At 35.9% G+C, this 15,104-nt stretch overlaps 1 protein-coding gene across 1 annotated transcript; it reads left to right on the top strand.

Moving 5' to 3' along the window:
* The first annotated feature begins 644 nt into the window (after positions 1-644).
* Positions 645-13,315, top strand: LOC117323615 (multidrug resistance-associated protein 7-like). The gene is made up of 17 exons (XM_033878932.1): positions 645-1,018; positions 1,983-2,210; positions 2,621-2,783; positions 3,207-3,379; positions 4,141-4,392; positions 5,589-5,687; positions 5,775-5,964; positions 6,197-6,421; positions 6,552-6,672; positions 7,215-7,416; positions 7,528-7,743; positions 8,677-8,804; positions 9,935-10,104; positions 10,230-10,387; positions 10,835-11,088; positions 11,235-11,478; positions 12,962-13,315. The coding sequence occupies exons 1-17, from the start codon at positions 668-670 to the stop codon at positions 13,217-13,219; spliced, it is 3,432 nt and encodes a 1,143-aa protein (XP_033734823.1). The 5' UTR covers positions 645-667; the 3' UTR covers positions 13,220-13,315.
* Positions 13,316-15,104: the final 1,789 nt, after the last annotated feature.

The raw sequence follows: 15,104 nt of genomic DNA, 5'->3' as shown, positions 1-15,104 counted from the left end.
TATCAATGAGGCTGATGACACAATCTTAGTGAGTATGGATATCTCCATTCTCCTTGACATGATTGAAGAACAAATATTCGGGTTTACTAACTCTACATTTGCTTATATATTCATAATCATCATTAGTCTACAATTTGTATATTGGCTGACGTGCAAATACTCTCGGGGAAAACAACCGACCTCGTCCCAAAAACAGAAATCTCATAAAGACCCGAATCCTCCTGTTATCAATGAGGATGACGTTTCTCTGTTCTCCTTGTTAACGTGTAACTGGGTACGTCCTCTGCTGGAAAAGGGACGCCACAGTGAAAGTCTGTCCTCAAAGGACATGTTCCCATTGCCAAACAGCCTAAAAGTGAAAGCAGTTCACAAACGCTTCCTCAAAATACTGCATGGCATTACTACACAACCACATCATGATCGGAAGAATAAAAAGACCACATTGATGAGGTCACTTAATAAGGCATATGGCAAGGATTTCTATCTACGATGTGGTTTATTGGACTTGCTGGACAAGCTTATAGGCTTTACGTATACTGTATCAATGTGGAAGTTGATATCGTTTCTTGAAAATAGCGAAGAACCGTCCCACTTTGGCTATCGCTATGTTTTAACATTGTTTTTGTCGGGTGTTTCTATTGTGCTTGTTGACACTATTTATGAATATATGACAATGCATATTTATTTCAAAGTTAGGATCTCGATAATGACAATAATATACCAGAAAGTTTTAACATTAAATTCCGTTTCCCTATCACGGTTCACTACTGGTGAACTTGTCAATTTTCTCGGCGCCGACACAGACAGAATGGTATTCTTTTATGTCTATTTCCATAAGCTATGGATTATTCCTACTCAAATCATTATATGTATGTGTGTCCTTTATCACCTTGTGGGAGTGGCATTCCTTGGAGGATTGGTAGTCACTTTTGTACTTGTCGTCATAATCAGGAAAATATCAGCAAAGCAGATAACGCTCTGCAAGACACTTATGGAACAAAAGGATAGGAGACTGAGGGTAAGTAGGGACATGCTTGTGGTAGATTTTTATTGTATGGTAGAATATATTAAGAATGACTCCCAACAAGGTTAAATCCAACCTCAATTCCAAAAGTTTTAAATTCTAACAAAAATTTACATAAAAAATTAATCTGGTTATTTCATCAATGATTTGATTTGACCTCATGGAGTGACCCTATATGTCTTAGTACCAGCATGCATCGTTTACGAATGTTTTTGTTTGTGTATTTCCTTTATTTCATAACCTTTTCTATGTCGTATGATGGCATTAGAAGATGGACAGACCTCCTGCTGTGGTCGATATTTTCATGAAAAAAATTTGAACCTTGACAAACAAATACATTGCTTTAAAGTGGAATATTATTTGCCAGCATTGTTGTCATTAATTTCTGTTTAAAAATATGAACTGATTGATTGATTGACTGATTGATAGGGCTTAACGTCTTTGTTCCGGTTATAATCGATCCTAGGACTCAAATATGAACACGAATATGAACTGAAAACATACCCATCTAATGAACATAAAGTTATTGAACCTAGTTCCCCTAGTTTACCATGATGTTGGTATGATATACGTTACACGTGTCTTTTAAAAAATCCGTCGATATTGCCTAGTGGTAAATTATGCTTATGTACTAAGTCTCTGTTTTGCCGTCACCCTTTTTTGTTAAAATTTCTACAAATATTGACACTGGCTACGTATTTCGTATTTTTTATGTTTTCATTTGTTCAATACTACTATTATTAAGCCTTACGCAACTCCCTTTTTATATCAAAAGATATTGCTTTAGGACCACTTCGATTTACTTGGCCTCCATCCACTATTCGTTAATAAGTATTTGAAAAAAATAGCTATTGTCTTCTGTACAGCCATTTTATGCACTGCCTTCCTTGTGTCATTTAGTTGATGAATGATTCTTTTGTACAGTCATTTGATGCACTGCCTTTCTGATGTTATTTAGTTGATGAATGAAGTGTTGGGAGGAATAAAAAACATCAAGTTCTACACTTGGGAAGAACACTTTCGGGAGGCGATCGACAAATTGCGTAAAGCGGAACTACAAACCATGAGACAGAAAAAGATTCTTGACGCCATTGTAGGATATCTGACGACTTTGACCCCAACATTAATGACCCTTTTGACCTTCAGCGCCTACTCCATACTGGGAAACACGCTTACGGCATCAAAGGTTATTAAGTTAATACATATGTATCACTATAGACCGAAAATTCTAATATTTCATTGGCAAGATTCGAGGCACGACAGGATTTCGGAAAAGGCAAAATCAGTTAGAGCCTTCTCCATACAATAATAAACAATGAATTACGAAATCTACAGCATGCAGCATTCATTAAGGGTGCAATATAGGGTTAATGTAGTTTTTTTGGGATTTTTTTAAGACTCATAAATCGTTAAGTTTTTTAAATGTGTTTGTTAAGGAATATGTTTTCTGGATGTGTACTTTATTTAGATTTTTTTTTCTTTTCATTTCTCTTTTTTTTCGCTTTCTTCATAACGATTTTAATTTGACACGGGATGTCAGCATGCCAAAATATTTCTACATTACTCGTTTTCTATTGTTATATATATTTATTTTAGATGTTTACCAGTCTTGCTGTGTTTCTGAAACTCATTGAATCACTGGATAAACTCACAAGGGTGATTAATGGAATTATAGAGGCAACTATCTCCCTTGAAAGGCTTGAGAAATTTGTAGCGATGGAGGATATTGATCCCAACAACTACTACAAAGCAATGAAAGGTAAACTAAATGTCCTTCCTCAAATTAAAAATGACATTTGACCTGTCTAATCGTAGTGACAAATTATATAGGAAAGCAACCGTTATTATATCTGTATTAAGGAAATTTTCATTAAGTATTTTATATATTTTTATTTTTATTTGAAAGGTTCGACAAAGATTGTTCATGATCGATGTAAACCAATAATAAAATGTCGTATATTTCCATACAATGATGATTTTTAAAAATAACCAATTGCATCCCGATAAAAATATATCGGCCTCTTTGTTTGGTATGCAGCATTCGGTCAAATAGGTGATATTTCTTGAGATGATGTGGTAAGCTTTATTTGTTTGTGAAATACATAATATCTTATCTAGATATAATTATATACCATGGGATCCAATGTATGTATTGGTGTGACATTGCATGGTTTTGTTTCAGATTCCAGCGTCAGCAATATAATATCGGTGAAAGGTGGAGAATTCAGCTGGGGTAGGGAAAATCAGAACATAAATGAGTCCTTAAAATGTGATAATAACAATCTGGAACCAGAGAAGAAAGCTATTGAATCAGGAACCCTAAGTCTACAAAATATAACAATAAATATCAAAAAAGTAAGTTAACATGTATGAGCATTATAAAAAACAACAACAACAACAACAACAACATTGATTATATAAAAAAGGGCTTATTTAAAGTTTAATTCGTTTTTAAATCGCCATTTCGCGGAAAGCAAAACCGTCTTTTTCCTGACCGCCGACTAATCTTTTGTCACACTTTCATTTCGGCCTGATAACTCTTTGAATATAACGCAATTTATATTATTGGTCGGTATCTTTATCTTATGCAGAACAAGGTTTCAATTGACACCTGTCGTTATCTATACACGCTCAATGCTAACTCATGAGGTATATGTATGGTCTATATATTTATCATTTAACTGTATAACTGTAGATTGTCCCGACTGAATAAGGTATATCCAATCTTATTACAAAGGATAACTATCCTCACCTAAAAATCAAGATATATCAACTCGTTGGATGTGATCTACTTATTAAACTCATTTTTTTCTTTTGTTGGATTATTATCCCATCAAAGGCAACGTAACAAACAACGGCCTTTTCGATGATTTGAAAGTGTGAAAAATAAGCCAATAAGAATTCTTGTTTCTAACAATTTAATTATATACATATAAGGAAAATATTCTTACCAATAAAAAGTACATGTAATGCAACCTACGGAGTACAACACACAAGTAATTGTTATTAAACATAAACGTTCTGCTATCGATAAACTTTAATGAGTAGTGAGGCTAAACAACATTTGGAAAGTGAAAAATGATAATTCCTGGTCGTTCATTTCGTTTACTGTGCAGGGCCAGTTCATAGGAGTGATCGGTAAAGTAGGTGCAGGTAAAAGTTCCTTCCTACACGCTGTGATGGCCGAGATGGTTAGAGAGGACGGACGTATTTCTGTATCCAACCTCGATCAAGGATTTGCCCTGGCGAGTCAGGAACCATGGATACAGCAGGCAACTATACGAGAAAACGTCCTGTTTGGCAGTCCATTTAACTATAAGAAATATACTGAGATTTTAGATGCGGTATCATTATACAAAGATATACAGGTATGTAGAGTGTGTTTCTTGTTGTACCAGGTAATAATTTACAACTTTGTCAAATTCTATTTAATTGAAAGGATTTCGCAAAAGTGAAGAGAACTTTTAAACAAACTGAAAAGTGAAAGATTTGTACCATACAGCTGCTTTGCATTGGTGCTAGAGACTGAAATTGTGTTATTCAAGAAAAAAAAAGCCAGGAAAATTAAAAGATTTACAATATGCAAAAATATAAAAGGGGAGGTAACTAACACAAAAATGATTTAATTAGGGGATAGTATGTTGTTTTGAGTGGCTATACTGGCGATTAGAACATGACATTTGGTTTGAACTCGAGACCGATAGGTCGAGAGTTTAAACCAAATTTTATGTTCTAATCGCCAGTATAGCCACGAAAAACAACGTACTATCCCCATTCTAACACGTTTACTATCGCATATATTTAGATACAGTGTTTTACATCGCTACAAGTACGCTGTTAAGTACTCTGTGACCTCCGTTACTGACGTGTCATACTGTGGCGGATTGACCAATCAGAGAGAAGCTTTCAAAGTCGGTCAATTGGCCACGCCCATACTGGCGACAGTTCGATCTGTATGTTGACGAAGCGGTGTATTTGGATTGTTGTGAAAGTCCTGTTACAGAAGATTTAAAGACATATTTGGATTTATGCAGTATGCAAAACGACATGGGCGTTTTGACAAAGTCAGAGTTGATGTGTTTCTATAGGCTCAATCGTTATATGAAAGTTATGTGCACTTGTTCCATTTCATTTCGGATTTTACTTGACCTTAGATGCTTACACACGGACGAAATGAACGTTTCAATCAATAAATGACGGTAAGAATGAAGTTAACGATTTTTGTTAAATTTATTAAGTTAATTCATTCTATTCGATTTCTTCACTTTCGATTCCAATTTCACGGGTCATCATGATCAATCATAAATGGTGCAGAGTGTTGAATTTCGCTACGAGTCGAACTTGACGCCATATTGTTTTGATTAGAAACGGGGCGTGACTTAACATGATATGTCATGGTTCTATCGCAGATTAGAAGTCGGTCCGCAACCAATCAAAACACGCGTTGCAAACGAATCGTGTTAGAATTTGTATTTTTTGATATCTTCTCATTTAAGATTATAACGAAGCATGCTATTTTTTTTATCACATTTTATTATAAAATCATGGTTATACCATGTTTTAGATGTTACCAGCAGGGGACAGGACGGAAGTTGGTGAAAATGGTGTTACTTTGAGTGGAGGTCAAAAATCTAGGCTAGCCCTCGCTAGAGCAATATATCAGGTAAGACAGCAATGGCCGAAACACAGACTTTATTGAGATACTAGTGTTATTTCTATATTCCGTGCTATGTTATTGTGTCGTCTCCAGGATAAGGATGTGTATCTCCTCGATGATCCTCTAGCTGCAGTGGATGGTCACGTCGCACACTGTATATATAAAAAGTGCATCATGGGATTACTCCAGAATAAGACCAGAATCCTTTGCACACATCACACCAAATTCCTGAGAAAATCAGATATGGTCGTTGTTCTGGACGATGGAGGTATTTCTAAAGTTGGTAAGTCACTCTTTTCCTTGATATCGATTAGAGTCAGTTTTTGCTATTTTTTATCCATTGATATCAGTTGTCTTTGATATAGTATCATATTTAAACGTAGTTCCTAATTCACACAAGTAATAAAGTTAAGGTGTTGAAATCGTTTTATCAACTTTGGGTTCCGATTTATTCGTCAAATGCTGACGCTTGCGTATAATTGTGTGTGTTTTTTGTTTTGTTTTTTCTTAAACAGGTCTTTCATCAGAAATTCTTAATGACACAATACTTGAACATCAACCATCCTCACACAAAACTGAATCTGAACACCATTGCATTGACGACAACGACTATGACGGAAGCCTGGGAGAGGAAGTGAGAGCTACTGGAGAAATAAAGACACGCGTGTACAAGGCCTTCTTTGCAGCGCTGGGTAAATGGCTACCTATAGCCATGGTCCTGTCTGTTGTCTTTAAGGAAGGTATATCAAAGTTATATAATAGCTCGTGTAAGTCTTTTCATTTTCACTTAATTCTACTACAAATAAGATTCAAACGAACATATATGTGTATTCAGATAAGCTAACATACATTATGTTACACGTCTTTAAGCTTTGGAGAAGATTAACGACTGGTTCTTAACTCATTGGGTAACCGGATTGACCATGACCGACAACAGCACCTCCGTTTCCGGGCATCTCTGTTTCCATGACAACACGTCTTCACCGACTAGGTAAGAGGATATATAAAACATTTATCCACACAGCTGTAGTTTTGAATTGAGATCTGTGACTAGAATTTGTATTTACCAATCCAATGGAATGGTTTTTTTTTTATAAACTTATACATGTATTAAAACCAATACATGCAATGGTTGTATAAAAGAGCACATCGGGTTCACCAAGATATGTGACAAATCTGGACCTAGTTTCATCACATCTCCTTACCTAAAGACGTTCCGTAGCTTATAATTGCCCGCAGTAAAGCATTTTTGAATTTAAGGACAAATTCATGGTTATGGAATTTTCGCTTCACTCTGTTAAACCTTCCTATGGAAAATTATAATTACCAGTGAAGGAATTTTCGAATACTGATGAAAGTGGGCCAGATAGTTGTTGATACCAACAATATATATTTAACAGGTGTGCTATTTTACAAGTATAATATCAATAAATCAGGACTTTCGTGCGAATCAGGATCTAAATTCAATGTTATTATAAATAAGTACATAGGAATGTAAATTAGCGTGTTATGTGTATCTACTTCCTACTGCAGATTAGATCCAGTATTTGGTTTGAATTACGACGGTGGCAGTTTGGTGGTCAATCATAGCAGTGTTATCTACTACATAACGATATACGGGATCTTAGGATCACTTTACTCTCTCTTCTCCTTAGCAAAAGAAATCCTTGTCGCATACGGAGGTATACGTATGGCTAAGACTATGCATAGCCAACTACTTACTTCTATACTTAAGGTAGGTACACTTACGTAGATAAAATGTTTTTGACTTCATTGGCTATGTCACACAATACAATCAGACAATCATATTTGTTCAGGTGTAACTCTGTTTATTGCTTATTTGTAGGCGCCAATGTCATTCTTCGATGTGACTCCAATAGGCCGGATTCTCAATAGATTTTCTTCAGACATTGGAACCATCGACGACAATCTTGGATATTTGATAAATATGGTTTTATGCAAGCTGTTTGGAATAATTGGAATTGTAATCATCGCGAGTTATAGTATGCCTTGGTTTATCCTAGTTTTGATCCCTGTTGCAGCGGTATATTACCACGTGCAGGTATTTATTTCGCATAAATATTACATTACTGAGGTGCCTATTTAAAAAGAAAATAGCCTTCATTTTTATTTGTTGATTTCTTAAAGCTTTTAAACAAGAAGATAATATTTTGTGCATTTTGCCTAGTTAGGTCTCGTATGAAGGTCAATAGAATGAAAAGTTATGTCTAAGGTTTATAATATTCATAGATGCTCCATTTAAATTATTAGTCTCTTTCATCTAATTTCTTATCAGCCATTGTATGTTACAAAGTAATCGTATTTGTTTCCAAGATTTAATTGCCATTTTATTATGTGTTAAATTTTCATTCCAAATTTGTCTGAAATAATTTCTCATATGATAGGTGTCTGTTATTCAAATCCCAAGGCATGGAATAATCATTACAACTCTTGAATAACAAATAAGTTACAGCACATGTGGAATAAAACTTCAATAGTATGTTTCGAAAAAGAACTAACGAGAGTGAAAGAAATACCATATTCATCAAGCATTCGTGTAACCTCTCAATATCGTATTGCTAATCTACTTCAGAATTGGCGGGGATACTGTATGTGAAGGCTATGACTGTTATTTTATCCATTTAACTATGCTATCTTGTTTCACTATAGAATGTGTTTGGTGTAATGTCGTAAATTTATTCGTGTTTGTTTCACATTTAAAGGAGCAAATACATGTAACTCGGCTAAGACATCAAGTTTGTCAAAAGAAGAATGGATGAATCGACATTTCGGACAATCAATAATCAGAATTCCAGAATAGTGCTGACAGAATTATCTAGTACAAAATTTTCTTAACCTTGTCCCAGTGGTTGTTGAACATGTTCACTTTGCATGAGTGGATGAGAAGAGTTGATAATTGAATGTTTTAAACGTTTTGCTTGCCTTGTTTCAGTTGATTAAACTTGATTTATTTGAATAGCGTTTTTGTTGACAGGATATATACCGTCATACGTCCCGCGAGGTCAGACGAATTTCAAGCCTTAAACGTTCTCCGATCTTTTCACAATTCTCGGAGACTTTATCAGGAGTGGTTACGATACGAGCCTTCCGTGACACTAAAAGGTCGGTATAACAAAACTTTCAGAAGTTTGTGGTGAATTATTTGGTCCCTTTTCAAAGGCCGGAAGGGTGGAGAAAAGTCAAAATAAAATAAACTGTTCTGTCAAACCGGATAAAACCAAACGTGGGCAAAACAAATATGCTTCATATTGTACATTGTATTCTTTGCTAAAAAGGAGTCCATGCTATACAATTTCAAACAAAGTTTGCAAAGATTCAAATTAGATTAGGTAATAATGCTCAGATTTTTTAAAATAACTCTTTCGTATCATGCCGATTTAGTTTTTTCCTGAATTACTGGTTTGTATAATGTAAATGTTTCGTCCCTCTTGGGCTCATTATTAATGCGTAACCACAAAATCTGGACAACCGAAAGCGGAATTAGAAAATCATAATAGTCCTGAACAATTGTTAAAACGCAGAAAGACAGAAGGTGTAATAGGCAATACTGCATTCGAAATTTTATGGTCAACATAATTATCTCATTTTGAAATATTTTATTTATTATGCGATATGACGTCAGGCGTATAAGACGAGGGTTGATATGTCTAGTTGTTCGTTGTCACCATCCTAACTCTAATTTGAGTTTTGTGACGTTGTTCGGACGCTTACTTTTACGGAACACATGGTCTTAATCTCTTTGGACTTTATCGGGGGTCCTCATAGAAATCTTTACATTTGTATATTTTTGTTCATATGTAGCCCGCCTTTCATCGATTTTGAGCTGGTTTGTTGCACTGTCGATAATCTTTATTGTTCTTTACGCAATATCAAATACGTGTGTGTTTTCTGAATGTGTAACAGTATTCATGAATTCTTCAGATTTAAGGTATGAAATAAAAAGTGACGCCAAACCTCTGCCACTAAATAATCTTGACCATCCGTTCCTGAATAATTCCCTTATGCTGTAACAACTGGCTAATATTAGTACCAAACTATCGTATTTTTCCACTTTTCGTCACAATAAGACAGAATGGAATCAATGTGGTAATAATGTATCAAAACTATTTGTGAAATAGTATCATTAACAAAATTGTTTGCTGAGAAAGCTTATCAGATAAATGTTTACTTGGGGGGAAGAGTTACAACTAACAATATTAAAGCAACTGGAATAAATATTCATATTGTTTTAGATTTAAAGACCAGCACTTTCAGTGTATGGAAAAATGGTTGGAGGCTCGTTATACAGGCCATAATATCGGTAATTGGTTATGGATACAGTCACAGACTATTGTTAACGTCATGGTTACGGGGATAGCCTTTCTAGCAGTACTGGAACACAGTATCCATGGTATCGACCCAAGTAAGTACATGTATGGAAACACGAGCTTTTCACAAATGTAAGATTGCAATTAATTGACCACTTGCTCTAAATATTCCGATTTGGTAATGCTATTAATGATTTCCACGATTTATTGATATCCTTAGGTATTGTTGGACTAGCCATTTCATACATTCTCTCACTGACTAACCTTTTGGACGATCTCGCCTGCCGTTTGGCAGAGACCCAGAAAGATATAGTGAGCGTAGAAAGAATACAGCAATATGTAGAGGACATCCCAAGTGAAAAGTGGGAAGGTACACAGGTAAGTAACATTATAGGTACAAATATACGAAATACAGGACTTAACAAAAGTGTACAGAAATACGTAACCTAAGTACACAGGTAAGTTACACAGTACATACACAGCCAAACGAATGTATATTTTATAAGTACACCAGTACGGACAAATAAACAGTTTTTGTCATTCTATTATTTTGTAAATAAGCAAATGTGATTAAGTGATAATATTTGAACTGTTCATTATAAGTTCTCGATCGGAATAGATATGTTTGATATAGATGTATATCTGTGGTTAATAATAAAAGTGAAAAAAAAACTATGCATATCATTTCAGCAGGCTCTTAGCTGAAATTCTAAGCTGAGCACAAGTGAGCAACCTAACATTAAATTGTTGATAGCTTCCAAATTATTATGAATAATAACGAATGAATAATAGATAAACGTAAATGTTTCGGATTGTATTCTACAGTCGCCTCCTTCATGGCCTACTGCTGGTGTGGTCAGCTACCGTGACGTCTACATGAAGTATCGGGATGGTCTGCCAAACGCCCTGAAGGGTCTTTCGTTCTGCACACGACACGCAGAAAAGCTGGGAATTGTGGGGCGGACTGGTTCTGGGAAGTCTAGTCTCTTCCAGACACTGTTCCGTACTGTAGAGATAAGATCTGGGGACATCACCATTGATGGGTTGAACACAAAACAACTGGATCTCAAAGACGTCAGGTTAGGAACAAGCTTTAGATGTTAATGTTTTAGTCTAAATTCGGGGGCTGTATATAAATATTCACGTTTAAAAAGTTTCGTGTGGAAAAGGGGTCTCCTTTAGAATTAATTAAATATGATTACATAACATAAGTATTGTTTTTCAGACGCCACCTCGCTGTTATTCCTCAGGACCCATTCCTCTTCAGTGGTACAGTGAGGGAGAACCTTGACCCAACCTCGTGTTACAGTGATGAGGAACTTTGGGGAGTCCTATATAAATGTCACCTCCGTCAGCCAGTCAATAGACTCGGGGGACTCGAGGGACAAGTGTCCGAAAAAGGGAGACATTTCTCTGTGGGACAAAGACAACTCATGTGTCTGGCTAGGGCACTCCTCACCAAAGCCAAGGTAAGACATATCTCTGTGGGACAAAGACAACTCATGTGTCTGGCTAGGGCACTTCTCACTAATACCAAAGTTAGACACATTTCGCTTTGAAAATTCTACATCATTTTTCACCAAAGGAAAGGTAAGAAACCTATAGTAAATACATTGTATAAGTTTTCAAACTATTTACTGGTTACTTAATCAAAGTTACTAATAAAAACGTGACGTAGGTCCGCCAGTAGTGTCTACCACCTTCAATCCAAAAGATTGTACACAAGTTATTATTAGCACCTTTCAATCTATATTGAGGGGTACATACAGTAAAGCAAAACTGAATAAATTCAATCATACTGCTGTTTCTTCCTCTCAGTACTCGTTAGTGATACTAAGGGCATATTTAATTGATATTTAATTTAAATGAAGGGGGAAACCGAAGAAAGTTCGAAATAAATGTTAAAACTGAATTGGGGAAACAATAGTTTATTGTTGAGGAGACGCAAATAAGAAACAAGAGTATCGAATTTAATTAATAGTTGTTAGATACATATTTTGTTGTATTTGATATAGATTGATTCATTTTCAGTTCTTGTGTATTGATTAAGAAACAGGCAGAACTCGCTGGTGCCATACTTGGGAACATGAATGATATGAATGGGAGAAATTTACAACCCCTACAGTGTACATAGAGGCGTATCAACGAAATCTCAAACTTCGCGATTAGAATAGTTTATGTCCAATCCTTTATGTCCAATCCTTTATGTCCAACCATGTATGTCCAATCCTTTATGTCCAACCATGTATGTCCAATCCTTTATGTCCATCCATTTAAGTCCAATCCGTTGGATCCTTTGTGTCCAATCCTTGAAGGAGATGCAGGTCAGCCGATCAAGAATTTCACTCTTAGGATGAGCATGCTTTGCCTGGCCCTCAACGTTGGGAAAGCTATTCTTTTCCTACACTTCACAGGTTCATTAAATTTTGGCAGGTTCAGTATATAAGATGCATCTGTCTATAATCTCTACCTAGATTTTCTGAAACGTCATCTCTAACAATAGGATCACGTTCTTTTCGTCATTCATGCTTTCACTATCCTAGGATATGTCAGATAGCACCGTCTGACAACAATGCCGTGACGTCTTGCCGCCAATTCAATCACGTCACACCAACACTTTGATGCATTGAATTGAAAATATATTTGAACTAGACCCTGCGTAAATAAAAAGTATGATAAGAGAAAAATAACCATGCGTGTACTTGAGGACGCGGATGAGAAATCTATCCGAGTGGGGATATTTTATTGTTTAGCCCTCGGCAACTCTTTCCGTAAGATAAGCCAGGATCAACACTCCTCGGGTTGAAGATTTCTCTATCACACCCGCAACGTAGGGGACGATTCCCTTCATCACTTCATCGTAACCATACCCCCACTGTATAACGGCATCACTCTTGACATCGCTGTTGTTGCGAACACTCGTATGCCATTTAATCTAATATTCCATTACAGGTGTTGTGTATTGATGAGGCCACAGCCAGTGTAGACTTGGAGACAGACATGTTGATACAGGTGACAATCCGCCAGGAGTTTGAGGACAGTACAGTGCTAACCATTGCCCATCGTATCAACACCATAATGGACAGCGACCGAGTGTTAGTGATGGACCAGGGTCGGGTGGTCGAATTGGATTCCCCAGAAAATCTTCTTAAGAACTCCCAGTCGGCTTTCTACAAGCTTGTACATGGAGAATCATACAGACATCCGTGATCACGAAACTATCCACACTAATATTGTTATGTTTGATATATGTTATTTTTTACATATATATGTACGTTCTAAATAAAGTATTTCGTCTGATTTTGATTGATATAAACTTTATTTCATTCATATAAACATATACATGAACGTAACACATTACATCATTTTTCTGCATATGAATCGGATTCAGAATTTATTTTTAGAAGTTACATAAATTCGTGTTCGTTTCTAAAACGTATACCTGTTCAGATACAGCGTGGAGCAGGAAAGAAATTAATAGACGTATAAATGTGTGTACATAGATCTAAGAAGATACGTAAAATTATAGAGTGAGTATAGAGGAAGTGAAAAGGTGAGATTATAGAAAACGAGTAAGTTACCTTTGCCAATGTGCAAAGTCTAAATGTGATAAGCACCACGCTTTTTATAGCTACGTATTGGGCAAATGAACAATCATTCGAATCTCTTCGATCTGATAATAAAGTCCTGGACATACGAAAAAAAAATAAAGAAATATCCTCATTTGTTAGTTCAATGGCATTGCCACCAAACAAAATTATTTCGGTGGAGATAGAATAGTTAATTATAAACCATCGAATGCGAAGTTCAGAGAAAACTCGACAACGTGATAAAAGTATTCGTTGGTCTTAAATTCTGATTAATTTCTTAGTGTCATTCTATCATCGTGTAATTATAATAAAATCAACAGTACACCTCTGAGAGTGCATAGGACGCTGAAACATGCTAAATCGTTAATAGTATTTGTCTTTTATACAGTCCACGTGTCTTTTATACAGTCCACGTGTGTCTTTTTATACAGTCCACGTGTCTTTTATACAGTCTACGTGTGTCTTTTATACAGTCCACGTGTCTTTTATACAGTCCACGTGTGTCTTTTTATACAGTCCACGTGTCTTTTATACAGTCCACGTGTGTCTTTTATACAGTCCACGTGTCTTTTATACAGTCTACGTGTGTCTTTTATACAGTCTACGTGTGTCTTTTATACAGTCCACGTGTGTCTTTTATACAGTCCACGTGTGTCTTTTATACAGTCCACGTGTGTCTTTTATACAGTCCACGTGTGTCTTTTATACAGTCCACGTGTCTTTTATACAGTCCACGTGTGTCTTTTATACAGTCCACGTGTGTCTTTTATACAGTCTACGTGTGTCTTTTATACAGTCCACGTGTCTTTTATACAGTCTACGTGTGTCTTTTATACAGTCTACGTGTGTCTTTTATACAGTCCACGTGTGTCTTTTATACAGTCCACGTGTCTTTTATACAGTCCACGTGTGTCTTTTTATACAGTCCACGTGTCTTTTATACAGTCCACGTGTGTCTTTTATACAGTCCACGTGTCTTTTATACAGTCTACGTGTGTCTTTTATACAGTCCACGTGTGTCTTTTATACAGTCCACGTGTCTTTTATACAGTCCACGTGTGTCTTTTATACAGTCCACGTGTGTCTTTTATACAGTCCACGTGTGTCTATTATACAGTCCACGTGACTATTAAAGTTTCTGCCTGATGTATATGTGTTGTTTTTTTTTTGTTTTGTTTTTTATATATCTATTCTGTGTTTGATTGTTTGTTTGCTTTTGTTTTGTTTCTGGTGGGTTTTTTTCTTCTTCTTTTCCTCGGGGGTTATGAAGTTGTGCTGGGACTTGTCAGGGGAAGAATATCTTGAATTTGACGAGAGGAAAACAAAAACGCGTCAATGAACAAACCCGACGGAAGTCCGTGTAGTGAAACCCAAAAATGTGGAGTATGTACTTATAGAGATTTGTGCTATGCATGTTGGCCAATCTATTTTGATATTATTGAAATAAAATAACTCCCCCGATTATCACTACAATATGTTGAAATTGAAATGTCTGTGAAGTATAT

The sequence above is a fragment of the Pecten maximus genome, chromosome 3, assembly GCF_902652985.1.
Source record: "Pecten maximus chromosome 3, xPecMax1.1, whole genome shotgun sequence".
In the NCBI taxonomy this organism is placed as follows: Eukaryota; Metazoa; Mollusca; class Bivalvia; order Pectinida; family Pectinidae; genus Pecten; species Pecten maximus.
This window is presented reverse-complemented; position numbering and strand designations above follow the sequence as displayed.

What these genes read in the sequence shown, in the direction of transcription:
- LOC117323615 (XM_033878932.1), top strand. Translation starts at nt 668, where the DNA reads ATGACAATGCATATTTATTTCAAAGTTAGGATCTCGATAATGACAATA. An exon ending in TAACAATAAATATCAAAAAA is followed by an intron (nt 3,380 to 4,140) that starts GTAAGTTAACAT and finishes TTTACTGTGCAG; the next exon opens with GGCCAGTTCATAGGAGTGAT. An exon ending in TATCCATGGTATCGACCCAA is followed by an intron (nt 10,105 to 10,229) that starts GTAAGTACATGT and finishes TGATATCCTTAG; the next exon opens with GTATTGTTGGACTAGCCATT.